The 27,130-nt window shown below is 38.1% G+C and overlaps 1 protein-coding gene across 1 annotated transcript in view; it reads left to right on the top strand.

The window, feature by feature from the left end:
- The window catches only part of RORB (RAR related orphan receptor B), a gene marked incomplete at its 5' end in the record, with an annotated part of 122,545 nt that extends 97,730 nt beyond the window's left edge, over nt 1-24,815 (top strand). The window contains 6 exons of the mRNA XM_083883185.1: nt 14,424-14,545; nt 15,793-15,925; nt 17,673-17,780; nt 18,851-18,961; nt 23,540-23,652; nt 24,147-24,815. Coding sequence (XP_083739311.1) covers nt 14,424-14,545; nt 15,793-15,925; nt 17,673-17,780; nt 18,851-18,961; nt 23,540-23,652; nt 24,147-24,302 — 743 coding nt within the window. The 3' untranslated portion in view covers nt 24,303-24,815. The remainder of the gene's footprint in view (nt 1-14,423; nt 14,546-15,792; nt 15,926-17,672; nt 17,781-18,850; nt 18,962-23,539; nt 23,653-24,146) is intronic.
- Nucleotides 24,816-27,130: the final 2,315 nt, after the last annotated feature.

The following is a 27,130-nucleotide window of genomic DNA, read 5'->3' as shown; positions in this document are numbered from 1 at the left end:
TCTACTAAAAATTATGCAGTTCTTAAACCCAGCAGTGCATTTCTGTTTATTAAATAGGAGCATCAAAGCAGGTGATAAATCAGTCATAACCAGGTGATAATTAGGAAGGGGCTTGTTTCAAATGAGCTCATTACTGGCAGGGTTAAATGATCTCTTCAGCCAACCATCCGTATTCTTGTCAACACACAGAATCCCCATAGCAGCTAATTCTAGGGTACTTACTGTGGAAAAGTACCAGTTCGTACTTTGACTGCACAGATGTCAATGCCAGAGCAAGCTCACCAAATTCATAAAGTGAACAAACTCTGAATGTATTTCTGTGGATATCCCTGCTTCTCTGCCCAAAGGACTTGAAGAGCCTGTCACTTGCTTTTGTCTTTGACAAGTGACAGAGACCCTCTCTGTGAGGTGAGACTGTTAGAAACACAATGACTAAAGGTGATTTTTGTCTAAGGAGGATTTCTGTTCATCTAATGCTTCTAGTTGTATTTCACCAAAGCCACTGGAAGTACTACTTCTGTTACAAAGAAATAACATGAACAAAGATTGGCGTCCTAATTAGGTACCTGAAGAAGTGAAATGTGCTGAATCAGTTGTGGCTGAGAACTCAATCAAAGAGTAACACTTTGTTAATGGAATTTAATTAAAAAGACAGAAGAAGGGAAAAAAGTAATCTTCAAGAGCACTCCTAACAAATTCTTTTCAAATCATGAAAAAACCTCTAGTTTTGGCCTAACTTTACTGTCTCATACACATGTCTCTCACACTGAGATCTGTGTGTGTGTTTGTGTGTGTGTGTGTGTGTGTGTGTGCTCAGACCTACTAAGGACCATGGAGATGTGGCCTCTACTCAATATATAGTGGGGTGTATAGTAGTTACTGCCTGGTAAAAAAGGAAGTTGTGGCTAAAATGTATAGCATGTTTTCTGCCCCTGCAAGTTCATGTGTAGGGGACTCTATAACAAATTGTCTGCTTTAGTTGCAAATTGTCCAGGAGAAAGTTAAACTTTTCTGTCACTCTGTTTATTAAGGCGTGTTTTATTATGACATATGGCCCAGGCCACTATCCAGTAAAACTATACACCCACAGTGTAGGATTAGAGATAAACTAATGCTCCAACTTCCTTCTCAGCTCTCATGGCCATGTGAATATTACTCACATGTGGCTTGTGCACACATCAGTCCTGTAACAGTGGATCACAATACTGCAAACCAGCTGAGAGATAATTTAAACAATTTAATCCTTAAAAGCTGTTTCCCTGCAGACCCAGTACCAAAGGGAAGTGTTTCCAGAGAGACTCAGAGGAGGTCCAGAAATGTAGGAGTTCTGATAGTCCATGAATTTGGGTTTGTGCTCAGTTACAGAAATGAGTGCGAAGACAGAATATGGCCATAGGACTATATCCTTAGTGGCCATAGAAACCCCCGAAGTCAATGGGACCTTTTGACTTCAGAGAATCAAAGTTTTGTCTTTTTTACTTAAATCAATTTAAGTTTTAGCTCTTGCGGGTTCACTTAGGAATAATGCATCATTCTTAATTTTTCCCCCATTTTTTTTTCTCTCCTAGCTCTAAACCATCCAGCCCTAAGTCCACCCCACATTTCCAAGTTCTTCATCTTCTTCTGAAGCACACAAAGCAGGAAAAGGCCCAGAGCAGAGGGAGCATTACATAGCAAATAGCCTGTATCTGAGCTGACAGCAAAATTCAGAGGCTCTAGGATTTACCTCTCTTCATTTTGAAATTGAAACTAGGGCTCCTAAATTCCTTCAATTTTACACAAGTACTGCTGTCTGTCATTTGTGGCACCTAGAGCAGAGGGATAAGGGTGACAGTGGGAGGTAAGGCAGTATGAACAAATCAGCTGACACAACTGGAAGAGAAGCACCATAAAATATTTGAATTAGTGAAATGATTTTCAGTGTTCAAAAAGAAGTAGAAAATGCCTCTTAATGCTGCAGTGAATTGCTGGACCATCTATAGAGCTGCAGTCTTGCAGTTCTAGGATGTACTGATTTCATATTATAGTGTGCTTAAATTTCACTGCAGAGTTGCATCTCACTCCAGTGACATTTAGGAATAAACTCAGCTTATGCTAAATAGACATTACCGCTTTTAACTGTTAGATGAAATCATACAGAATATATAGGAGTAGAAAAGCTATATATTGCATTGATCCTTGTGGCTGATAGCATTTTTTTTTATACCAGCATGTCCAGTGATCTAGTGAATCACTAAGTATCCCAGATCATGACAGTTCTTTTCTGCACTGATTATTTTCTACCAGATAGTGATTTCCAGTCTTAGCTTTCTTCTGGCCCTTCTTCTATTTATTCTTCAAATAAATATATAAGCACGACCTTAACTGCCACTTGCCTGGTCTTGAGTGCAACCATCTTATGTTTTTTCCTCATGAATGAATGTGTGGGAACTTCTTTCATCCTTGAGTTCCTAGAAGTTGCTGTAAGCTCTCCAAGGAGCAGGCTTTTTCAGAAGCACTCAGAATAAAAGTAATCTATGCAGTTTCTGCATTACATGTCAACCAAAATCTAATTCACTTACTCCTTTGGTGTTAAGGCTTTGCTTGTTTCAAACTAACTTCTCTCCTGAGTAGGGCATTTTTTATTAAGATATAGTTGACTGTGCCATTTCCAAGTTTGAATCTCATTTTCTTTCTTATTTTTCCAATCTTTTCAATCCTGTCATAGTATGGCTCAGTCTTCATTGATGCTTTGTGACTTCTTTCAGTTTAAAATTGTCTCTTAATTTATTAGAATGCTATGAAAACCTTCTCTTTCAGATTGTTATGAAAATATTAAATGCTTGTAAAACGAGTTCTAATAATGGTCCCTGCTGCACCTGAGTAAAATACTACTGCAATTGCATATATTACTTTAGTATTTACATTTGGCTTGCTATCTAACAGTGTAAGTTCTCTGTAAAATTCAAGTAACAAGTCTTCCTTTCCCTGTCAGTTTGATTCAGTTATAAAAATAATGTTTTCTAAGATACTCTATGACATAATTTACACATCATTTACATGCTCTTCTTCACATGTTAATTTTCTAGTTCCACCAAAAAGTAATCTAAATGGTTAGAGCTACTTTGATCTTTAACAGTTCTATGCTTTAATTTGAATGTGAAAATGTTCTTTTTCACAAGCATACATTCATCTACAGAGGACTTTGTAGTGGAAATGCAAATTTTTTTTAACAGTTTTGAAATGCAAAATTTTTTACACAGCAACTGTTTTGACACATAGTATTAGAATGGAACAGCAAGGAAAATATAGCTTATCTTGTATTGCATGCTTACTGGTATCTATATACTGTGCTAGCAAATAAGTTTAGGAGAAAGACATGCTGACAGATTGAAGTTATATAGGACTCTGTTGCACATACTTAGTATTATTATATTTCTTCAAACGAGTTAAGTAGACCAAGATATAACAGCACATTATCTGATCTCTATGAGATGCAGGAGAGGCAATGCCTCCTATGGAAGAGAGGGTTAAGTATAACAAAAACAAATTTTCAGATACAGTCCCAAATTTCTTATGTAACTGTCTGAGCTTATGATGGGGAGAAGTTGTACAAAATCAGATAGCTCCCCATTAGGCACAGCCCTCATCAATATTCCACTTCCTGTTACAAAAAAACCCTCAAAGCATAAAGACATCACTCTAAAGCTCATAAATACACATGCAGAACCTCAACTTGGCATCAAGTGCATTTCCAGTCCAGATCCTTTTTCTTTAAAGGAATGTATTTTTGACCTTAAATCAAAGCATCTTCTTGGATACTTGATATGGATTTGGGTGGGCAGAACAAAAAGTAGATGAGGTGCAGTGACCAGATGAGTTAGGCAGGTTCTGTCACTGCTGTCCAGGGGTGGCATGATTCAGGGTGTTCCATCAGCCAGTGATACTGGCAGCATGGGAGACACCCATATCCCAAGGACTCATGCTGCCAGGGACTTTACATTATGATCCTATTTCTCCACTGTGCTATCTACACATCTGAGAAGGCAGAAATGATGAAATGGGAGCTCAAACCATAGGCTGAAATCTGCTTGCCATGTCAAAAGCAAGAATTTGGTCATCTGCATTGTGGCTTTCTCCTCACATAGCAAATCACAGAGGTCAGCTCCAGTTCCTGATCTCAGTGCTTGCTCCCAAGTGTGGTTTTAAATTAGGAGGCATTAAAAGCTTATTTTTAGACTTGGTGAAATTAAATTACTATCTTGTTTAAATATATGTGTATAATATTATCTGCCACTGAGCTGAACATTGCATTTTCCTCACTAAATGTGTGCCTCCAATCTTGGTCTGTAAAAGTTAATAGAAAGGCTTTTCTGCCTTAACTGCAGTTGAGATTGCCAGCCTACGATTTCTTAAGACAAGATAAAATTATTAGCCAACATTGTGAAGAAAAGAGATCAGTTAAGCATTCACTGCAAGTCATCAACTAAAGGGGGCCCTGTAGCTGTGTATGTGTAGGTAGTCAGTAAGACACCTCTAGAGTGTACAGGACATCACATGGCCCAGCCTCTATAATTACAGATGAAAGTGTTGTTTACATATATTTACATGACATTTCTTCAACATCAGGCCTGCATTATGGTACCCAGTGTCTTGGGAAGCTTACATTTCTACCAAAACTAAATAATGTTGGTGAGCTTAGGTTTGATCTTCCCTTTCACCAGTCCTTCTAAGCCTATCCTGCTGTGTATATCATAGCAGCAACTCCCTAGGACAGATGCCTAATGTGGATTGGAGGAGGCATCACCTGCCTTATATTGTAAGACACAGCTCTTTTGACTCGGACGATAGACTGAAAAATTATAGTAAAGGAAAGCCTTATCTCTTTTTTTAACTTACTCAGGATAGGTATGTAAAGAAAAGTCCCCTTGGTGACCACAAATTACATTTTGTGCATTTGTAATTTAGTCATAATTTAGCCGGGTTCATACATTAATCTCAGGACCACAGTGAACAACTTTATATTCTGCAAAGTTATTTAGTTTGCATTGCTGCAATATTGTACATGCAGGAGTTATTTAACTCTCTCTCCTTCAAGGGAGATATTCACCTGTAAACATTCTGAAGTCCTCTGCTGAAGATCTGTTTGAAAGCTAGTCCCACACTTTTCTTCTTTCAGCAGAAATCTTCTCATTAACTTTAGAAGAATTTAGTTTATTCCTCTATGTCTATATTCTTCATAGATGTCACAAGACTTAATGTCGGATATGCAACATATAAATATATATCAGCATCAGACTGGTATGTTAAGAAGTCCATTGTACTTTGCTTTTGAAAGCGCTTCTCTGTGTGATAAGCACTTCTCTTCGTAAAAGCACTTCTCCAATGTGATAAGTATTTCTCATTCCTTAACACTCTTCTCTTTATCTCCGGGGGTTTGTTCCCTGTGCCAGATCAAGTGTTAACAGGCAGCTTACTGAACATGTGTTGGTCAACTAGATGCTATTTAAAGGGACACTCCAAACCAGATTCAAAATGAAGTCAACTCACTAATTAAAGCCCATATCTAAGATGACAATAGCATTTATGTTTATGTTTCCTTTACAAAGCCACCACCCACCCCGCAGTGAAACAGGATTTGTGCTTTTGTAGTCCTGTGTGTTCTTCTGCTTCTTTTTCTAGGCCATGGTTTAATATTCCTTCTAGCAACATGACAGTCAAAATTTTACAGGGCTGCTATCTACACCCTGGAAGCTGTATTTAAGAGAAGCAATGTTGCCATCTAGTGAGCATTTAAAATATACAACATGTGCATTTTACACAAGCGCCGTCAGGGCGCTGTATCTTACCATTGTTACCTGTTTGAAGATGACAGTGGAAATACATTCGTATTTGAATTCTGTTCTCATTTCAGTTCACGTGACAACACTTAGAACTTCAGCTTGTTTTACAAATGAGCTAAAAAAATGCATCAAATGGCACTAAAAACAACCTTAGCTATAGCCTGCATTTTTAAGCATCATAATATAGTTCTTCAAAGAGATCAAATTTCTAATCCTTTAAAGTATATAAAATTACTCCTTTTCTCCAATGATGAGTATGTTTTCTTCCATGACCAAACTTTGCAAAATATGTTCATTCAACTGAGAGTCCAAAGAAAGCAGTTAGAAATCAACCATTTATAGCAGTCAAAATATGTAAAATACCATATCATATATCCCATATATTACCATATATCATGCCAATCTTTTCTAGAATAACATTGTGCTGTGAATATTGTCAGATTACAAATCACACATAAAAATCAATGTAAATCCAATGATGTGGTAAGTACTGAGGCATGATGTTGCTGCCAGTTGTAAGAATAAACTTTTGGCCAGTTCCCTGTCATATGCTTTGGAGCAGCAATGTCAGTAGCAGAAGAAATTTTGCTTTCTTCAAGTAATGCTCAAAAAGAGAAGACTGGAGCAGGTGCCAGAGCACAGAGGGCCTAGGATGTGTGAAAGAAGTACGTTGTCTTCCAGAGTTGTGACTCACACAACAGCCCACAAAGAGGCAAACAGCAGATGAGACTCCAGAGGTCAAGGCAGTGACACTTTAGTAGTCACTGTAGTATATGGGATCTACCAAAATTCCTGTGGTTTGAATTAGTGATTGCTTGTTGCTTTTGTCCTCATCTGCATAACCCCTTCCTGGACTTAGCGTCAACTTTTCCATCAGTTTTTTTTTTGTCTGGTGTTTCTGGGCTGTCAGCCCCAACAACTACAAGATAATTGTACTTTGTGAGAGCTTAACCTGGAGTCTCTTTTATATTTCTTTGTCATCCTGGGTGGCACTGGTTGATCATTCCTTATCCTAAGGCACAAGGAAGGCATCACAAGTTTGGGGTTACAATTTTTTTCCTTTCCCTGTACACATGCAGCATCCTAAGTTTTCCTTTCCAAGGCTGCAGTCCAGTTTTTCACACTGCGTGCATTCTGTCAGCAAGCTTTCTTCACTCACTTCATGCATTTGACTACTTTCCACTTTATTCCTAATTAAAAAGGTAATTCTGCTTGTTTTGCTTTTTATGATGCTGTTTCCAGCTTCATAGGTAATGACATCTTTCCTCAGTCCATTCAGCTTTTCATATTTTATTTCACAGAACAGCAATAATTTCTTTATACAAGAGTGAAATATATGAGAAAGAGTTCAAGTGAAATGCATGAGAGAGGAACATAGATGTGCACAGTAGAAAAATGCAGTGTGACAAGACATAGGGCTCAGAGACAAATGCTGAAACTGATTATCAGAACTCAGATATTATAGTGCAGTAATCTAGGAATGAAAGTCACATGTAAATGGGAATAGATAATACAAGATTTAAGGCATGAAGTCCTGTCTTGTGTTCCTTTTTGACTGCATGGATAGGTTTTCTTTTGATCAGTGAAGATTCTGTCATTGTTTATGATAACCAATATGATAACTACTTTCTGACACTAAATACTGACATCACTTTCATCCAGCTCATTTGCCACACTCACTACCGGAAAACAGAACCATTGTAGAATGTTTTGTCATTACTTTTCACCATGTTTCTGTAGATAGATTGCTTAAAATCTTTATAGAAATCTAGTTTGATGACTGTGGCAGTGACACAAATGCTAAAAGATAGGTTAACCTCTGCCAGCTTTTTGCAGGCTATGACAGGGCAAACCCTGGCAAACATGGTTTAAAACCAGTAATATCCTAATTATTCCATATATATTTCAGTTTAATAGAGAACAATATCCACTTCAGGTAATGTATGCTTAATTGTAAAAAATGATACCACTTTCTTATTTCAGAATAGTCTCATTTTAAAATTAAGGTCTATTTATGCAACCTATGCTAGAAGAAGCTAAGAAACAGCTCATCTCAATAAATTTGTGGTAGTTATACAGTGTCTTTAGAGTCCATTTGAACTGCAGCTATTTCCTTGGTTAGTGCTTTTGCTGCCAGTTAAATGATCTCTAATTTTTGTTGAATTGGCTAAGTCCCAGGAGAATTACTAAGTAGAGACTATTAAGTATTTATAAAAATCCTCTAGGATCTAACAACTCTGGGTCCATCCTCTAGGTTCCTTAAGATAAGGACTTCATTCCATTGTATTGGCATTTCTATTAATTTATTAGCATTTTTCAGTAAGGCAAATACAGCACTGATTTATTTTGAAGGAGAGAGAAGAAATAGAGGATTCACACACATAACATTTACTCTTTGTGCACTCTGTTAGTGACATTAAATATTCAGTAACTTAAGGAAAGGTTATTCCTGAACTAAATTCTAGCACTTCTAGTCTCATATGAGGGTTTTTATGTTTCATATTATCTTCCTAGGCTGCATATTAGTACTGTTACAAAGTATATTAGTATTTTAGTATAGTGTTACAAATATATTAAACAAATAGAGGTTATGAAACTGGCTTGTGTTTTAAAGGGAAATACTTTTTGCATTATGGCATTGAGAATGCCACAGACAGATGAAAAATGGAACTAGCATTTTGCAACCACTTTCAGGAAAAAAAAGTTTCTGTTCTTCTGAAAAAAAAAAAATCAGACTTTTCATACCATTCATGTAAAAAAATTGTGACCTATTATTCATGTTTTCCGTCAACCAGAGGTATTTTTACTTTATTAGCTGTGTCACCTCTCTACAATTGTCAAAGAATTTAAGAATAATCTCAATTCAATGAATTCAGTGATTTGGTTTTCAAAAATTTTCAATTTGTCATTGTACCCTTGAATTAGCATACAAAAAAAGTGTTGATCCAATACTATCTTGCCAAGTCTTTAGGTCCTAGAACAGAGATTTTATTTAGCATGCCTGGCTGGAGTTTTGTTATATATGCTTACAGCAGCCAGCCAAAGCTCTGATGTTACTGCAGCATTAATTCAAACTGGATCCCTGCAAGAGTTCAACTTAGGATGTAAGCTGAGATAAGCTCTTAGCTACCCAACTGGATCCTAAGGGTAAGTGGCAAATTATAGATTCATTATTCATTTTAATTGAAGAAGATTAACAGTGTTTTAGGAGGCACGCTTCAAAGTTTTTCAGTTCCCTGTGCAAAAGAGGAGAATGCTGAGAAAAACTAGAGTCTCTCTTGGGAAAAGAGAGACAAATGAAAGAACTAAGGAGCCTGTAGGAAACAAATGTTGCTGTGGATAATTCCCACTCAGCAGGCCAAATTCACAGCTGGTGAATTTTGTGTGCACTCTGTGGATTACATCCATCCCCACCAGCATTGTACTTGACCTCAAGTTGGAGTTTTTCCTCACTATTGTAGCTGGAGATCTCTGAATATTGCAAGGAAGTGCCTGAAAAAGGCAGGACTGATTTATCAGCTGATAGTAGACCCCTGTGGGTCTGTGATATGCTGATTTTGATTGCTATCTAGATTGCAATGTTCAGTTTTCTGTATGTACTTGTATTTAAGTAATTCCTACTCCACTGATGCAATAAATGTTTGAGCAATTGTAATCTTTGGAGAGTGCCTTCTGTGAGGTGACTCTTGAAATCCAAAATAAGAAAGTACAGTAGGAGAAAAAGAAAAAAAAAAAAAAAAAAGAAAAAAAAAAGAAAAAGAAAAAGAAGCGAGGAGGGAGGCAGGGTGGGGGGAGAAGAGTCTGCCAGAGCAAACCAAACTGGAAACACAAAGGGTCACTCTGGAAGTGATGAGCTGTAGTCCCAAGTTTATGCACTGTTGCTCTTCTCTTGCAACATATGCTTTTGGCCTGTTTTGTTGACGAAATAGGGTCTTTCTTTTACAGCCTTTCTGTCTCCCCAGTCCTTCTGTCAGGGCTGTGCAATGATTCTTTAGCTACTCTCCAGCTTCAGTGAAATGAAGCAGCAGTCTCGGACACTTGTGTTCCTACAAGTTTTAGAGAAGTGACTACTCAGTAGGCAAAGGAGACAGTTAACTTTAGAGAAAGGCAGAAGCCACAGACCAGTCCCATATTCACCCCTGAGGGGCAGTGGCTGATGACCAGTCAAACTGAGCACACTGGTCCATTGTGCACATACATGATGCCTGTTCCCCACCCAGACACTGGGAATGGAAGGTGTCAATCGGGAGGGAGTGCCAATTGATATTTGATGCATCTGTAGGGATCCAGGTTTGTTGCACTAACTTCACTGTATAGCTTACTTCACTGAGCAATCCACACAGGTTAAAGCCTCATGATTCTGTCTTCTGTTTTACATAGGCCACAACAAATGTAAAAAACCATTTCTTTTCCTGAAACATTATTGATTTCTCATGGTCTTCTTCAGCTTCCTGATGTACAGTTTTCAGCTTCTTCTGGACATCTCAACTTTTTACATTCAACTTTTATATTTTTTTAACTGCTGCATTAAAAAGTCCAATTAAATTATCTACCCATTGGTCTGGCATCTCTCAAGACCTCTCCAGGCCCTGCTACAGGAAGGGCAGCATGTCCTGTGGTGTGTGGAGTGGGGACCAGCCTGACGTCTCAGGATTCTGCTCTCTAGCCACGCCAGCAAACAGCATCTGGATTTCCTTGTCCTCTAAGACGAGCCTCTACAGCTAGAGTAGTGGGCCATTATAGAAAGCCAGTCAGAGACATGCAGGACAGTAATGAAATGCAAGTGGACATCTCATGACGTATTTTGTTTGAGCATTTCTGGTTTTTGAAACCATTGGTTACAATTATTGACAGTTTCCTTGAATGAGTATGTTGTTTCTGGTTTATCTCTCTGGAAGCAAGTACTTCTTTCAAGATTTTTTATTTTTTTTTAAATGAAGCTGAGCATTTGTAGAAAAAGTGTCTGCTTTTCCAGAAAAAAATTCAAGATACCAATACTAAGAAACCCCCAAATTTAGAATCAAACTGCCTAATGCTTCTACACCCCAGTGTATATATGAGAATTTGGATACTGGGAACATTATTTTCTGTGGACCATGTTTCCCAGACAGAGTCAATCTGCCTGGATATGCTGTGATTTTCATGTATCAAATGATCAAGATAGGAGATTTAGCCTTAATGTAATAAACACAGTATGTAGGCAAAAGGGGAGGAGTAAAGCAATCTAATCTACATTTGTGTTTACATACTGTGGCAGATAGATAAGCCTTACAAACCCTGCAATTTACAGGCTGCTGATGTACTGTCATCCAGGCTCAGGAATTCTTTCCATTAGAATTACTGATTTTCACCCAATAGTTGGAGCAGTTGCTCCTTAGAAAACAAAATGTTGCAGGCTTTGATTCTCACACCCGTGTAGACAGAATCATCTCTTTTGTTTTCGTTTTCATAGAGCAAATCTGCTGTAACTTATGCAAAATGGGAGCTGACAATATTTCAAGTAGAAATGAAGTTCACACTGAAGTCACAAGAACAGAGTTGTCTTTTGTAGTCCTTGGAGTCCATCCAAACAGGATTTCTAGTTGTGTACATGCAGTTACCCAGTGATAGGAGACCCTTGAAATCTGTGGCCCAAGACTGTTGAAAACAAAATCAGCTCAAAGTCAAGACTTGATATGTGAAGTAATATTAGTGGACTCCTCTAGCCTGGAGAAGGGAGGAGCATAGCTATTAGATTATCACCTCTGCAGCATACCTCCACAGGCTTTAGGCCTCTGCATCAAGGCAGTACCTCTCTTCCTGTTGGGTGTAGATGTTCTCTTGCTTTCCCCTTTGTCCATTTCTTTCACGTTCTCTTAAAAGAACTAATCTGTTGGACTTGGTGGTCAGCATATTTCAGAGCTGCTAGGTCTTTCAGAAATTCATATCTTTTGGCTACAGGACTGTACTTGTAGTAGGACAGGTTTACATCAGATGTCATTTATATTGTTGGCAGTGGTTTAGGAATCTCCTTGGGATTCTTGGCATTCATTCTTGTCATTGTCTCCTTGTCATTCTACTTGGGGTTTGCCAAATGTGTACTGACTTCAACTTCATTAGCAAAAAGATGCTAAAATCTGAAAATGTCAGGGGGAAAAAGAAAGGCCATGGTCTGTGAAACCATGTAAGAGTCACATTCTTTGCTCTGCCTGTGTTGGATCTGCTGTTGCTGGACCATCTGAGAAGCCAAGACAGGTGTATACTTCTTTTACTTTTTGCATGGTGTCAGCTCTGCCACCCAGTTGTAGGCTGTATTTGCATAAAGCTCCTTCCAGGGGCTCCAGCACAAAATGCAAGCAATCAGTCTCTGCTGAATGGGCAGTTCCCTTCTCCTCAGAGACCCAGTGTACCCTTCCCATCACACACACTCAGCTTGCCTAACCTGCGGCACAGGAGTTTCAAGTCTGTCTTGCACCTGATTGCTCTTTGGCTGACAGCATTCAGAGCTGCTGCTCACTGCAATTGCCCCAGGCCTTTGCACATCTAAATTGGTTTTAATGTCAGCTCAACATACGCATAAGTACGTAAGGGAAAGATGCATGGGGTAATACACAGGATGCCATCCCTAGAAAGCCAGGAGAGTTTCTCAGCTCTTTGTTCCTCAGATAAATACATAAATGCTAGGGAAAAGAGGGGAGCTGAGGAGCTTTGCAGTAGTGTAGAACTGCTAATCAAGTATATTTTAAAGTTAGTGAAATCAGAAGGTCTTGTTTTCAGATTGTTGACATCAGGTCACTTTGTCTGATTAGAAATCTGTCTACTCAGTAATGTGAAATTATCTGAGACATTTATTGTAGGAGAGATGCCCATTTATCTTCAATATTTTTATTATAAAATGCAACAACTGACCATCAAAGGTTAAGACTTCCATCTAACTTTCCATAAAAGAACAGTGGGTAGATCACTTTATTAATATAGATTCTTAATTATCTTTAGGCTGGAGTCAATTCTTCCACCAGGAAGCCTAAAGATAGTGTTGATCTATAAAAGGATGTCTTATTTTTCTAATACAAACCTACACCTTTTTTATCTTCAACACCTTTCTACTGAGTCTCAGTTTATTAACTGTGAGAGTAGCACTGGCATTTATCTTTCAAATATCACTCCTCTAGCAGTGTTTATAGGGGACATATACTTCTACATTCTTTTTCAGCTTCCCTTCTTGCTGGTGTTTCTAAATTCGGTCAGTATTTGGCCAAAGAAGCAGACTTATTTTGGAACTGCAGGCTTCAGATTCCTACATTCTGTGCAAACTGTTGAGAATCTGAACAAGTGAACAATGGTATACCTAATTCTTTATACTTCCTATGCTCAGGTTTGACTAATGCGTTGGCAATGTCCTTTTCTCTTTTTTGATAAATGTTTTCTGCACAATGCTGGTTCTGCTGCAAATGCTTCAGTTCACTTCTGTGGCTTCAACTTTGTTCCTTTGTTTGGCTTAAGCAAAGTTTTCAGGCTGAAGTAATGAGATTCATTAGATGTATGGGTCCCAAAGTTGCAAAATAGGAAATCAGTTTTTTCTAACATGTTTTATCACAACATTTCAACTCCTAATGCTAATGAATTCATGTTGGAAGGTTTTGTGAATTTTTTTTAATCCACTCAAGTGGCTTTAAGGGCAAGGGTCTGCTTTAGAATATTAGTCTAGGAGTTTACTCATAGTTTCAGTGGGTTTCCAGGGCAACCTTGAATGCTTCCTTTTTCGCTTGCATCCTGCATTCCATGTTGTGAAGCAGTTTCTAAGGCTGCAATTTCAGGACAACTTTAAGGTAGCTTAGTGCTGTGTGTGAGATTTATGTCCTCCATCTCTCCTAAACCCCAGGATACTAGTTTTAGCTTTCACCCCTTGCTAAAACCAGTCTCCATGTTCTTGCTCATCAAATTCAATCAAGAAAATGATCCAGCTTAAAACTATCTTGAGAAAAGAGACCTGTTTCCTCTTCTTCTATGAGTCAAACCAAGATAATGCAGATGCTCATGGCAAACTCAAACAGTCAGTCAATTTCTTGAGAGACCTGGCAGCTCTGAAACATGCTGACCACTGAGTTCAGCAGATTAGTTCTTTTAGTAGAACTAGAAGGAAATGGACAGTGAGGAAAGAAAGCAAACACTTACACACAGCAGGAGGGGAGATACTGCCTTCGTGCAGAGGTTGTGGCCTAAAGCCTGAAGAGGTACCCTGCTGAGGTGATAATCAACAGCAGTGTTCCTTCTCCAGGCTAGAAGAGTCTACCAGTTACTGTATAGGTTTGGGGCAGACAGAAGATACTGGGTAAACAGGGAGAAATCACTTTTGGAAAAATCACTTAAATCACTTTTGGAATGAAGATTCTGTATAGTTTCACAAAAATCATTGTTGTTTTCATCTGCAGATCCACTGTTTATCAAGTGGTTTGGGTAAAATACTGAAACATTTTGCAGTAATCAACTTCAGAATTCAAAACAAATGAGAAAGGTAGCATTGAAAATATTAGTTTTCTTAAATGTGCATTTTCAGCTTTTTGTTGTTGCAGATCACTGTTACTGTTTCATGCAAGCTATATTTTATTCTCCTTTTCACAGATCGAATTGCACAGAATATCATTAAATCTCATTTGGAGACATGTCAATATACAATGGAGGAATTACATCAGCTAGCATGGCAGACCCACACATATGAAGAAATAAAAGTTTACCAGAGCAAGGTACCATCCTGTAATATGTTTTTTATTCTGCCTGAAATTGTCTACATAGTAATTTATTTGGCAAGAATACACCAATGAGTTTTGTATAGATCAAAATACATTTTTCAGTATCTTTGGGGAGCTGGTTACTGAAAGCTGAGCAGTGACACTTCATAAAAAGAAGAAGCAGCTTTTCAGCATATTGAGCTGTTTGCTAATGTTAAAGCTTAGGTATGGTCAATGGGATCCAGTTTTCTGTGCTTATTATTACAGATCTTAACCTCATAACAAATTCAGTTAATTTCAATATGATTATGATTGGGTCCTCTGTTGTAAGGATTTTAAGGAAATAAAACAACATAACATTGTTTCCTTATAATTTTGAAAACACATCTGCTTTTTTTGTGAGTAACAAGCACCTGTGACTTTTGACAGTAGATACAGCAAACTGAAAGTACTCCTTAAATTAAAGCTGTTCAATATTGGGTGGAAAAATGATCTTATTACACTACATTTTTGTTCTGCTTCTGTGATTCTCAGGTGAAGTTCAGTCTATTTTCCACTGGCAACTCTTCAGATGTAGTCCAGTCAACAGAAACTTCTGTGCCTCTTGCACTGGCTTCATTAGCAATGAGTCATCAGTCAGACTTCAGTTGGGCACATTAGCTGGTCATGTAAGACACAAGAGAGACTACAGATTGTTCTCTGAAATCTGAGGGGCTATGCTTTATTAGCAGGAACAAAAATGCACCACAGCTTGCAGAGCTGTGGGGTAAAACCAAGAACATCTGTTTACATTTACACACATGTGTGCAAGGAAAATTATTATCAGGAAGTCAAAATTTTAATGTAATCCGTGTTCAGATACTTCAATTATATATTTTAAGTTTCAAACTAGGAAAAACATTCTGTTGAACAAATTAATAGCATTGTGCCACTTCTTGCCTAAGAGTGCTGTGGAATGCATATACTTTTTTGTGCCACTGTTAGCTTTCCTGCACAAAAGCCAACATTAGACATTTTAACACATTTTTACACTGGGCAGTGCATTCTGCTCCTTTAAAGAGGAAATGCCAGAGTTCAGATGAATGGGACAATGGCTTGTGAAAACAGCTTTCTAATGAGAAGTATTGGGTACCTAGAGAAAAAGATGTCGCTAGCTCTGCCTGGGTATGGCGTGTGGGGAGTCCTGCTGTCTGCAAGAACTTAATGCACTGATGTCCCTGCTTACTCACCGCTTTGCTTTTTCATGTGTGTTTTCCTGGAAGACGAGAGAAGCTCTGTGGCAGCAGTGTGCCATTCAGATCACCCATGCTATCCAGTACGTGGTGGAGTTTGCCAAGCGCATTACAGGCTTCATGGAGCTCTGCCAGAATGACCAAATTCTCCTTCTTAAGTCAGGTGGGTAAACAACAGAGGCTTGAAACCAGTTTAGCACCCAGCACGCTAGAAATGTACTCTCCTGTCTTTAACTACAAATCACTTTAATTTTGAAGGAACCCTAATTTCTGTCTATTGCATTAAGTACATTAACCTGGCTGTATTTTTCCACATTAATGATGTTACTGCCTTCTGATCCCCTTTCCCCTTTCCAGTCAGTTGTGGTTATCAAGTACATACACACACACAACCATTTCAAAAACTGCAGTCTCCAACCTGACATGTGGTGGAAGGAGCCTGCAAATTGAGCTGGTCGAATCAGTCATCTGCCACCCTGTAAAATCCCCACTTGTCATTAGTGAAACGAAGGCAGGCTCACTGGGGCCTGCCTCTGTGGTCATCTTTAATCTTTTTAATGAGACTACAGAAATGCTCTACAGCCAATGCACAGGAGGGAGAATATCCTGCTGGTGCCAGTTGGTTTCAGAATAAATGAGAGCAGATTATGGCAGTGTGCTCCAGCCATGCTCTCTCTGCATACCAGGTTTGCATGTGTGTGCATAAGGGCAAGGGGGAAAAGGCTTTCCTTTCTTATCAAGGGACTCAGTAATTTCTGTCCTCTGAAAGAATCCTGACAAGATTTATCATGACTATGCAGTAACACTGCCAAGCCCAGGGGGACAAAATGGCATGACTAAGTGAACCACAAGAACCACGACTGGTAATTAACTACATTTACCCTGTCATATCAGTTTCTTGCTCCCTCCATGTGTAAAAGGTAGGATGCTGTGTGAGGCAGCTTGTTAAAAAACTTAAGAAGTGTTTCTGTTTGAAGAGATATCTCTCCACTAAGGCTGAAAGCCTGTGTGATTCAGCACTCCATACACAGAAATCACAGACTGTTCTGAGTTGGAAGGGACCCACAGGGATCACTGAGTCCAGTCATTCAGTGAATGGCCCAGACAGAGATCAGCACGCAACCCTGGTGTTATTAGCACCATACTGCAGCCAGCTGAGCTAACCTCAGTGGCAAAACCAGAATCACAGACTGTTCTGAGGTGGAAGGCATCCAGCAAGGGTCATCGAGTCCAGCTCTTAAGTAGCCCATAGGGGAACCAAACCCACAGTCTTGGCCTTACAAGCACCACGGCTGTGTCTTGATGAGGGGCTGGGCTCTGATGGTGGGCACAGCAGCAAAGGGAAGCAATACAGAGATGCATCTTGTATCACACAGGCAACCTCCTAGGAAAAGGCAGTTATAACACAAAAACTATTCTCTTAATCTCGTACTTATATTGAAAATCCTGGAGATACCAGTGCACCCCTGGGAAACTTGATTTGACTGGCAAAGCTGGGATTTTTTATGGCTTGAATGAAGCTGCTTTTTGTTATTTAAAAAAAAGCTTAATTATTTAAAAAGAGTTTCAATAAATGCCTGTTTTTCAGGATAAAGTATTTCAAACTGAAATTTTTTCCCAAGATCTAAACTCAGATTCAGTCCAGGCTGCTAATTTCCTGCAAAGGGTGAAAAAGTCAACGTATAGAAAAGGTGGTTAGACTGGGCCAGAAATGACCCCTTTCTCTACTCAGAGCAGACAAATATTTTTTCTTACATTCATAGATGTGTGATCTAGATGTCTTCAAAGAGTGTCTGTCCCTTCTGATGTTTTTAATGACTGATGACTTTGTAAATATCTTCTTGAGATTTCCTGTACTCTGATGTTAGGTAATAATACCTGGTACCTTTGCTCTTTTTTATGTCTGCTAGGCTGCTTGGAAGTGGTTTTGGTGAGAATGTGCCGTGCCTTCAACCCACTTAACAATACTGTTCTGTTTGAAGGAAAGTATGGAGGGATGCAAATGTTTAAAGCTTTGGGTATGTTACTCTTCTTTTTTCCAACCAATTACATTGAGCCACATAGGAAGAAATTTGTCTTTATGAGAACAGTGACCCACAGTGTAAATCTCCAGTAAATGTTGCATCACCAAGTCTCCAAATGTCTAGTTTGGAACCGAAAAAGAAAAAAAAGGTGACTCCATTAGCTGGAATTTTTCTCTAATAAAAAAAAGAGCAACAAGAAGGGTGTTTCAAATAGATTTCTTGCCTTCTGAAGCGGTGATAAACCATGAGTTTATGGCAGGAGCCAAGCTATTTATCTTTACTATACTTTACACTTGATATATCAAATCCCTCCCACTAATTGTGTCCTGCAGAAGGCAAATTTTAGCAATGAGGAGACTAAAAAAATAAACAGGTACAACTTGCTTAAAACACTGTTTTGCCTAAAATTTTTAAGGAAGCTCATTTAGGTTCCTGTATTGAAAATATTACTTTATTTCTCAACAAGATATTGAATGCCACCTGAAATGTTAATAGTGAAACATTTGTGTTGTGTGCATTCATCGGACTGATATTATCAGAAATTGATTCAGGACCAAACTCAAAGAGACATATTGCCTTCAAGTGTATATATTTTTCTTTTTTTCTTAGTTTGTATAATAAACATACTTCTTTACAAGTTTAAAGCATTTATGAATGTGTATTGTTTGATTTATTTTTATCTTCATAATGCTTTTGCAAATTTTCATAAACATTTGTACTGTTAATTAGTAAACTCATGTATGAAAGTTATTTAGAGCTGATCCTTCCTCCTCCTTAGGTTTAATACCTGTTTAGAAATACCAATTCTTGCCTCATTGGGAAAAGAGTACTCTCTTCTAAGATATCTGTGCAATTTTTGTACTTGACCCTAATTCTTGATAGTTTTTTTTGCTTCAGTGTACATTCTAGTGGCATTTTTTGATTAGGTGGAATTTTAATAGTTAACAAAAAGTAGTTGCTTTAGCAGTACAGAAATTCAGGAACAACTTTTTCTGACACCAAAACAATCCCTGCAGGTTGAAGGGCCGATTTCTAGCATTGGTTTTGTCCTCTTTGGTCTGCAGGTTCTGATGATCTGGTAAATGAAGCATTTGACTTTGCAAAGAATTTATGTTCCTTACAGCTGACTGAGGAGGAGATTGCCTTGTTTTCATCTGCTGTTCTGATATCACCAGGTAATTTTCCATTCCAAACACTGAGTTTTTTTCTCTCTTTATCCACCTTTATTTCTACATACTTAAATAGCTGTTTGAGCTGCATCAAATAATGTTAAGCAATTTATTAAGCAGTGGAAGAATACATGAATTACCCAAATATACCATCAGTAATTTCATAGACTGGAAATAGATCCGAAGTGTAACAGACATGGAGCAGGATTGTACAACAAGAAATGCAGGCTGGCCTTCCTCCAGATCTCGTGAAGAGAAGCATGTTATTCAAGAGGTGCATTTCAGGGACCTAGTGTTTTCAGGGACTACAAGACTCACCACCCTGAGTAGGCTATATAGCCCATAACTATGATGGGCTTTTTTCTTAGGAATGAGAACATAAGCAGTAAAAATTGGTGTGAAGTCCTGTCTGAACTTAGTTTCAAGTGAGAGGTAGTGATTAGAAGTGCAACATGCTCTTTTTCATGTACTCATGTATCGTAACTTTACACAGGCAAACATGGAGTGATGGCTGGCTGACCACAGGGGAGACTTTTATGATTAAGTTGACTCAGAAGGCGGATCTATTATACCAGCTCACAGTTTAGTGTGAGATTTTTAAATATACCTCAGGGAACATAGATACATGGTTTCATCTTAGGGTAACCTCTTAAATAACCTAACAAAAAAGCCACACTGGGAATTATTTTTCCAACTCTTTCTGCTGAAGACTTCTTCTAGGCCACCTTGTCCATTTGCATATCTGTTTTGAAGATTATGTTAGTCAGAATTAGACTATCACAGATGGTGTCAACACATTCATTCTCATCATTAACAAAACCGACTGAAAGGACTCTACTCCTTTTTTTTTTTTTTTTTACTCTGAGCAGTTCTTGCCATTGTCTGCAAAGTATTACACATACAACCCTCCAAACATTGATGATTTCCACCTCAGAGGTGTCCCAGCTGTGTGCAGGGGTGAGAGCCACATCATCTTGCCCCAGATGTCCTGACTTTCTCTGAGACAGCAGAGTTGCAATGTCCCAGTGGGTCTCTGCCCATCCTGTCTCTCTCAGTGTGAAAAGACCAAAGCAGGGTGGGTGGCAGAGGGTGCTAGCTGCTGGAAAAATTAGATGGGATCAAAATTCTGATTAATTTCTTCAGTTCTACATGTGTTCCTTCAGTTTGCAAGCCAGAGGATACATGCAGTGTCTCCTATTGCTTTAGCTAAAGAAAAAAAAATTAAAAATTAACAAAAGTATCTGGTGTGAGCACACTGCTTATTTCTGTAGTCTGTGAGCATGTGTAACTAGTCCTATGACACAACAAGAAGGAAATGATGGGCTGCAGCAGCATGTGCATGAAAGCAATCTTTCTTCCATAAAAAGCCTGTAAATTTGGATTGTCTAAAAAACTCCCGTTTCAGCTGGGCTGCTACGTTTGAGAGTGGGAAGAAAGAGAAAATTGTCCAGAATGAACTGATGCTGAAATATTACATTTATCTTCTTACAAAAACAGTAACAGTGAACAATAGAGAAAGAAATATTTCTTTCCACACCTGATGTTCTAGTTCCTTCACAATAAAGGGTTTCGTCATGGAAACAAATTTAAAAACTTTAAAATAAAGCACTGCTTCACAGAAGTTGCTGCACCAGTCTGTTCATCAACTAATATAAGCTTACAAGATTCTATATAGGAAGGACTCATATTCAGGTTTCTTTTCTGCAGAAGTCACCACCTGATAAGTGATTCTTGCAGCCTTGATCTCAGTGTTTAGGCAGCTTACAGAAACCAGAGTGGTCCACAGGGAGTAAGGGGACCTGACAACATAACATCCATCAGTAGTTTTGCAAAGGTTGCAAAAGCCAGTGTCACATCATCCATTTTCCATCTAATTCAGAGCACAAATATGGATTTTCCACTTCATGGTGGACATAACCACACTGCTTGAAGGTGATTCTCTAGCTTGATTTGTGATTTCGAAAGTTGAAGTGTACAAATCCAGTAGAGGCTGCAGAGGCATCTCCACCTGCAAACATACAAAAGAGGCACGTGGTAAGACAGGAACATGGCTGCTCCCTTGTGCCAGTCCCTCTCCTTAAACTTTAACTTGCCATATTCCTTCTTTCCTACACTGTTCTCTAGCCTAGTGGACTGTGTCCTCTTCAAAGATGGGTAAGTTCAAAACCCAAGAGGAAAAGTACACTATTGAATCAGTGCTTCTTATGTCCTTTAAAGGTGGTCACTGATCTATTGACTTTTTTCCTGCACTTATGTGAGTATAGGTGGAGTGAAATTCCAGCCAAATTTACAGATGGTGTTCAGGTGGCAGAAACCACATTTTGGTTTAAAAGGTTCCATTAAAAAGGTTTACCTAAGTCTTGTCATGAATTTAAGAACTCTTGTGTAATATACAGCATGTTTCATGGCAGGTGGGTGATGAATCTGTCCTTCAACCATCTCAAGTCTGTTTTTAAGCTTATTCTTGTGACAGAAAGGTAAACCTTAAGGGATTGGTCTCCATGATAAATCTTTCTAGCTCCAGTCTGCCACAATAGGCATTAATGTAACACTATTTAAAGGCCAGGTTTTGCAATAGCATAAGATTTGGCGCCTAACCTGTGAAATCTAAACATTACAGTGTGCTTATTGAGTAGAAAGTGTGTGTTCTCAGCTAGTTCTCTTTCTATGGCCACTGATGGCACAGGATCCATTGGCTTACCTTCAGGGACCACAGTTCTCTAACATTTACAAAATAGTGGTTTTTTCCCTGATCATCTGTTAAGTAGCTGAGGTGTGTTTTTGTCTATTTTCACAGTACTTGACAATCAGCTCTTTCCATACACCACTCCCCAGAGACAGTCAGACAAATGGCAGAATTGTGCTACTCCTGTGATGAAATGTTGCTCGGTTCCAGCCTGTATGCCATGCGTGCTCATTGAAGTTGTTAACTTAAATAATTTCTGTGACTTATTTTAGTGATGGGGTATGGGGGAAAGAAAAGTGAAAAGAGTTTTTCCTGAATTTTTCAATTTGTACATGAAGATTCATGCCTGTGTTATAAATGCAAAGGCAAATTTCAGGTTAATAAATGACAATTTATTAATAACAGAATATCGAGCACCTGAAAAAGAGAAAAACCACAATAATAGGGAATTGTCAGCGCGCGCTGGGTGGATAGAGGTCTGCACCGATGTACCAGACGCCCTAGTCCACACCAGTGCAGCTCTCAGTCCACCGTTTTATAGGAATTTTCTGCCCTTAGGCAGTTCAGGTGTCCAAGGTGGGTTGAATAGTCCGGATTTCTTTTCGATGGCCCTCCCGGATCTCATCAAGTCTAGTTGTCTCATTCCGGGAAGGCTCCTTTCTTATGTCAATTCCAAAAGTCCGTCTTATGTTGATTTCATTCCGCTTGTGGCACCAGAAGGTTGATGAAATTGACATCGTCGTCAGGAAGGAATTTCTCCTTGCCTTGGCGAGGAAGTGATTCTTATCAGGGTTGGCCAGTGTCTTTTGTCTAAGTTGATGATCTTCGTCCTGTCTTTTGCAACTGAGATTAGCAGGCTGAGAGAGAACGGTTACCCTTCTACTGGATTTTACAATTTTACTTTAGCTTTGTTTCATTATACATCAAATTATTATTTTATACACGAATTTTTACCCTATTTTTATCACACCTGTGAGAAAAGAAATTTTCTTATTTCCCACATGAAAGCTAAGATCTATACCCAAGAATTGGTCTGAATTGAGGGAGAAAAACACAGTTTGCAGTGTGGTAAAACAGAAGGTTCAGTGGTGCTGCAAGCACCCTGCATTAACGGGTTTAGATTGTCTTGAGGTCTGCTACTTTTCTTTCTGTGTTTGTCTCCAGAACCTATGACTTGTAAAGAATATAGATCATAGGGACAGCCTCCTGCACCTTGGGTTTGGATCCAGTAGAAGCCATATAGGTTTTAAAAAAACTTGTAGCTATTATTCTTCCAGATAATCTTCTATTTTGTGTTGTTTAAAAAGAGAACATTTTTAAATAATAAGGAACTTGGACTTTGCAATTCTTTTGAATTATTGAAGAAATTCTTTTCAAGAAAGTAATTTTTTTTTATTTAGGATATATTTTGTCTCAAAATGTTAGCCTAGTAAATAATGAGTTCTATTAATGTTTGACTAATTATATTCTCTTATTTTCAAAGAATTGTTTTGATCAGTAAGTGTATTATTTATGTATTAAGACGCTGAGATAACATGACATGTTTATCACCTAGCCAGTGTGAAGTTCTAACACTGATTGTGCCAACAGAGAATAATAAAAGTCTGAGCCATGTTTCATTTCTGTTCCCATCTTTATGCCTAGCATAGTGTTTTAAACAAAGGGATGCAGAACCAACACTGTGTTCCTGGATGCTTTGTATGTTAATTCTAAGTGCTCAGCTCATCCTTTAATGGGTTGAGACACTTTGCCTCTGAAACTATGTCTTTAATTACCATGCAGTCTTTCCTCGTGAGAATTATGATGCCAGGGGGTACTCGCCAGCACAGTACCCAGTGTGCACCATGAGCATGCCCCACATCTGTGCATTCTTTAACTTTTGTTTTCTGTTTTCTCAGATCGAGCCTGGTTAATAGAACCAAGGAAGGTCCAGAAGCTTCAGGAAAAGATTTACTTTGCACTTCAACATGTTATTCAGAAGAACCACCTTGATGAGGAAACATTGACAAAGGTAAGTTCTTTAAAATAAAATGCCAAGCAGACCACAAGCATGACTCTTCTCTTTCCCCAGTCATTTCTGTATGTATTGCCACATTAATGTAAGCTAAACAAAATGCACCATGTGCTTGCCATGCATAGAAGACAGGCTTGTTTGACTCTTGTCCCTGTTCCCACTTACTCCATTTTTTGTTCAATGCACCAATAATTTTAATTCATACCCTATAAAGAATGTAACTGCCTTAAAAGAGTGCTTGTTGAGGCTGTTCCTTGTTAAATGCATTTTTGGCCCTTGACTAAAACTTTTGGGGCACCTGTTTCTAGGCTCTTATAGTAAGAGCAGTATCAAGTCCTTTGGATGGGTTTTCATGGAGCTTAGAGTATCTCTTTCAGTTACTCAGAAAGATGCTAACATAATTCATTTTGGAAAGTGCAATTTATACAAAATATTCTTCCACCTTCTTCCTTCTTCTTTTTTTTTTTTTCTATTCTTTCAATGTCTTACAGTTAATAGCCAAGATACCAACAATTACTGCACTTTGCAACTTGCACGGAGAGAAACTGCAGGTATTTAAGCAATCTCATCCAGACATAGTGAACACACTGTTTCCTCCATTATACAAGGAGCTTTTCAATCCAGACTCAACCACTGGCTGCAAGTGAAGGGGATAATAGAATTTTCACGTAGTCATGGAATGCATCACTAGTAAGACAAAAAGAAATGTTTTCATGAAGAAATTATTTAAAATGTCACTACTGCAACACTAGGAATGTCCTGCACTTAATAGAATTATTTTTCACCGCTACAGTTTGAAGAATGTAAATATGCAACTCTGAGTGGGGATGTCTTTTTTCTCTTTTGTTTACTTTTTTTTTTTTTTTTTTTCATTTTTGAACTGACAAGTATACAAATATAGGACACTGGGTGTTACCTTTTTTTTTAAATTTCCTTTTATTGGGGGATGTTTTGGGAGACAGCTGTTCCTAGAATTTTATTGTAGATATACATGATAATAGAGCAGTACTTTGCAGTATTACTCTTGCTGTTTATTGTTCAAATATAATTTAAGAAAATTCCACTTATTTGACTGCCTAGTTCTATGGTTTTAGATAGTTTAATGCATGTGGAAATTTGTAGCTGTCTTGGAAATTATGGTGCATATATGGAAGACACACACTCACATATATATATACATATGTATGTATGTATGTATGTATGTATATATGTATGTATGCATTATATGCATACATGATGTAACTTAAAATCACATGCCTACATTTAAGGGATGCTCAATCCAGCTGTCATGTATTTCTTACTCTCCAAGTAATGTATTAGATTTGCTTTGGGCAATCAAGATTTGCTTTGACAGAGTTAAATTGTCAGCTGCCAATGTGTAATGACAAGATCACTTCTGAGATGTGTGTAATGTAGTGCATGTGTGTTGTGTGTAAATCAAACATCAGGAATGTATCAATGGTGCAAAAGCCTTGTCTGGATGGTTTTAGTGAAAAGAGGAATAGGATTGGGTATTTTTTATTTTCTCACTGTTACAGGGATAAAAGGTATATAAAAATGATCATAGTAGGACCTGATCTCAGTAAAGTGTCTGAAACATGGAGGAAAATGTTGACAATCCCATATGAACATTCTTCTGATTTCGCACATGATTTTGTTTTATATATACTGCTTTGGAAAGTAGCTTCAAGTCTTGGTTTGATTTTGCTAAACTCATTAGAAAGATAGGTAGTAAGCACAGTGAAAACCATAGCAAGCCTAAAATATATCTCTGAAGAGGAAGGAAAGGAGGGAAGGAGGAGGGAAGTCAAAAGTAAGTCCATGGATACAAAGGACAGTGTAATTGTCACTCTTTCTGATAGTCATCATCTAGATGAGACTGATGGTTTCCATTACACTCATACATCTGTGTATGTTTTAAATACATGCATATATATGTATGTATATATCTGTATGTATATAACTGTGTATATATATGCATATATAGGATTTATTTTAGATGCATTTCAGGAGTGGAGCAAAGGATTGGATCTTTCTTTCTGTCTGTCTCTGAATTGACTGTACGTGCATTTGCTTGCAAAACCAAAGGCAAACACAGAGGGGAGTGGAAGTTCTGCCATGGACTTGTGGATTAATTAAGTTTAATCAGCAGTCATTATTAATGTATCTGCATTCTGCCAGTGGTACAAAGTTTTAGCTATAAAAGAAGGATTCAGTTTCTGCTACATCTCCCTTTACCACCACTTTTACCCATTGTGAACTTTTTCAGAGCAGTCTCCTCCTGGGATGCCAGCAGAGGGCATAGAGCAGAAATAAGAAGAAGCAGGCAGTAGAGAAGAAAGGAAGTGAAGGCAGGATCACAAGCAGATGTGTTTCTTTATTTCAAACCACACAGAAGCCAATGCAATCTAAGGCAAGGCAAGGGGAAGCACAAAGGACCTGCCCTTTTGTCAGGCTCATGAAGGGGCAGTGTCAGAGGGAGCCTACAGAGACACAGGTGGGCCCTAGGGCAGGTGAAGAAAATTGGTCTGTTGTAGTGATAATTTAATGCCTTGTGCAGCTCTCAAGCTTCTCTTTTCTGCATGAGCAGCTAATTCACAGGCTATTTCAAGTACTTTGTGAAGCTCTCCCTTGCCTTCATCAGTCAGTTTGCAAGTTTGCTATGTATTTTGTGGCAGAATCGAGTTTAGAGAATATCACAATTTGTTTGTTCTGTTTTAGCAATGCCAGAACAGGTACAAGAGTAGTTAAAACTCTCAGCTAATAAAGGTTTCTGTGCAGGTCCATTACAACTTAGAAAAAAACAAAAGAAATCTGTCCAGCAAATTTAGTTGAGAGAATTTTGTTGCAAATGTGACATACTTGTCAAAATTGCTTAACCTTATAGGACAGCAGTTACTAAGGTTACCTTTTTTACTCCAAATTCAGAGCACATTTCTCTAGTTATTACCTTAAAATGTCTTCAATTAACATAATAAAGCAATGCTCTTGATGCTTCTTTATACCACTCTAACTATGAGTCTGACATTCCTTTATAAGATGATTTATGTGTTTGCAGCCCTTTTCGTATGGCAAATCCACAAAAAGGATCCCAAATTTCAAGTATGTATATATCAAAATTTAATGTCTACGTACTATTTGTGTAGATTTATTGGGGGAAAAATCAAATCATGCTGAACTCCAGAAGTGCTCAATTTTAATTGCAGGGGATTCATGTTTTCCTTGCTTTCCCAATACAAGAACACATGCATACTGTTGGAAATATTTTATAAATTCATCTTCAGTATATCAAAAGTATATATTTAGCCAACCCATAGAAATATAGAATAAGTGATAAATACTACTGTTCGTAGTGCTGCTTAATAAAGAGGTTTGTAAATAGTCTTTCACAATTGTGTGTTACATTTTGAAAATGTTTTCTTCTTAAATAAGCTAATTGCTCCTTGGGATTTTTGAATTACTTCTCAGACAAGAT

Source organism: Zosterops lateralis (genome assembly GCF_965231275.1).
Source record: "Zosterops lateralis genome assembly, chromosome: Z".
NCBI classification, from domain to species: Eukaryota; Metazoa; Chordata; class Aves; order Passeriformes; family Zosteropidae; genus Zosterops; species Zosterops lateralis.
The sequence above is the reverse complement of the archived record's forward strand: the minus strand, read 5'-3'. Positions and strand labels throughout refer to the sequence as shown.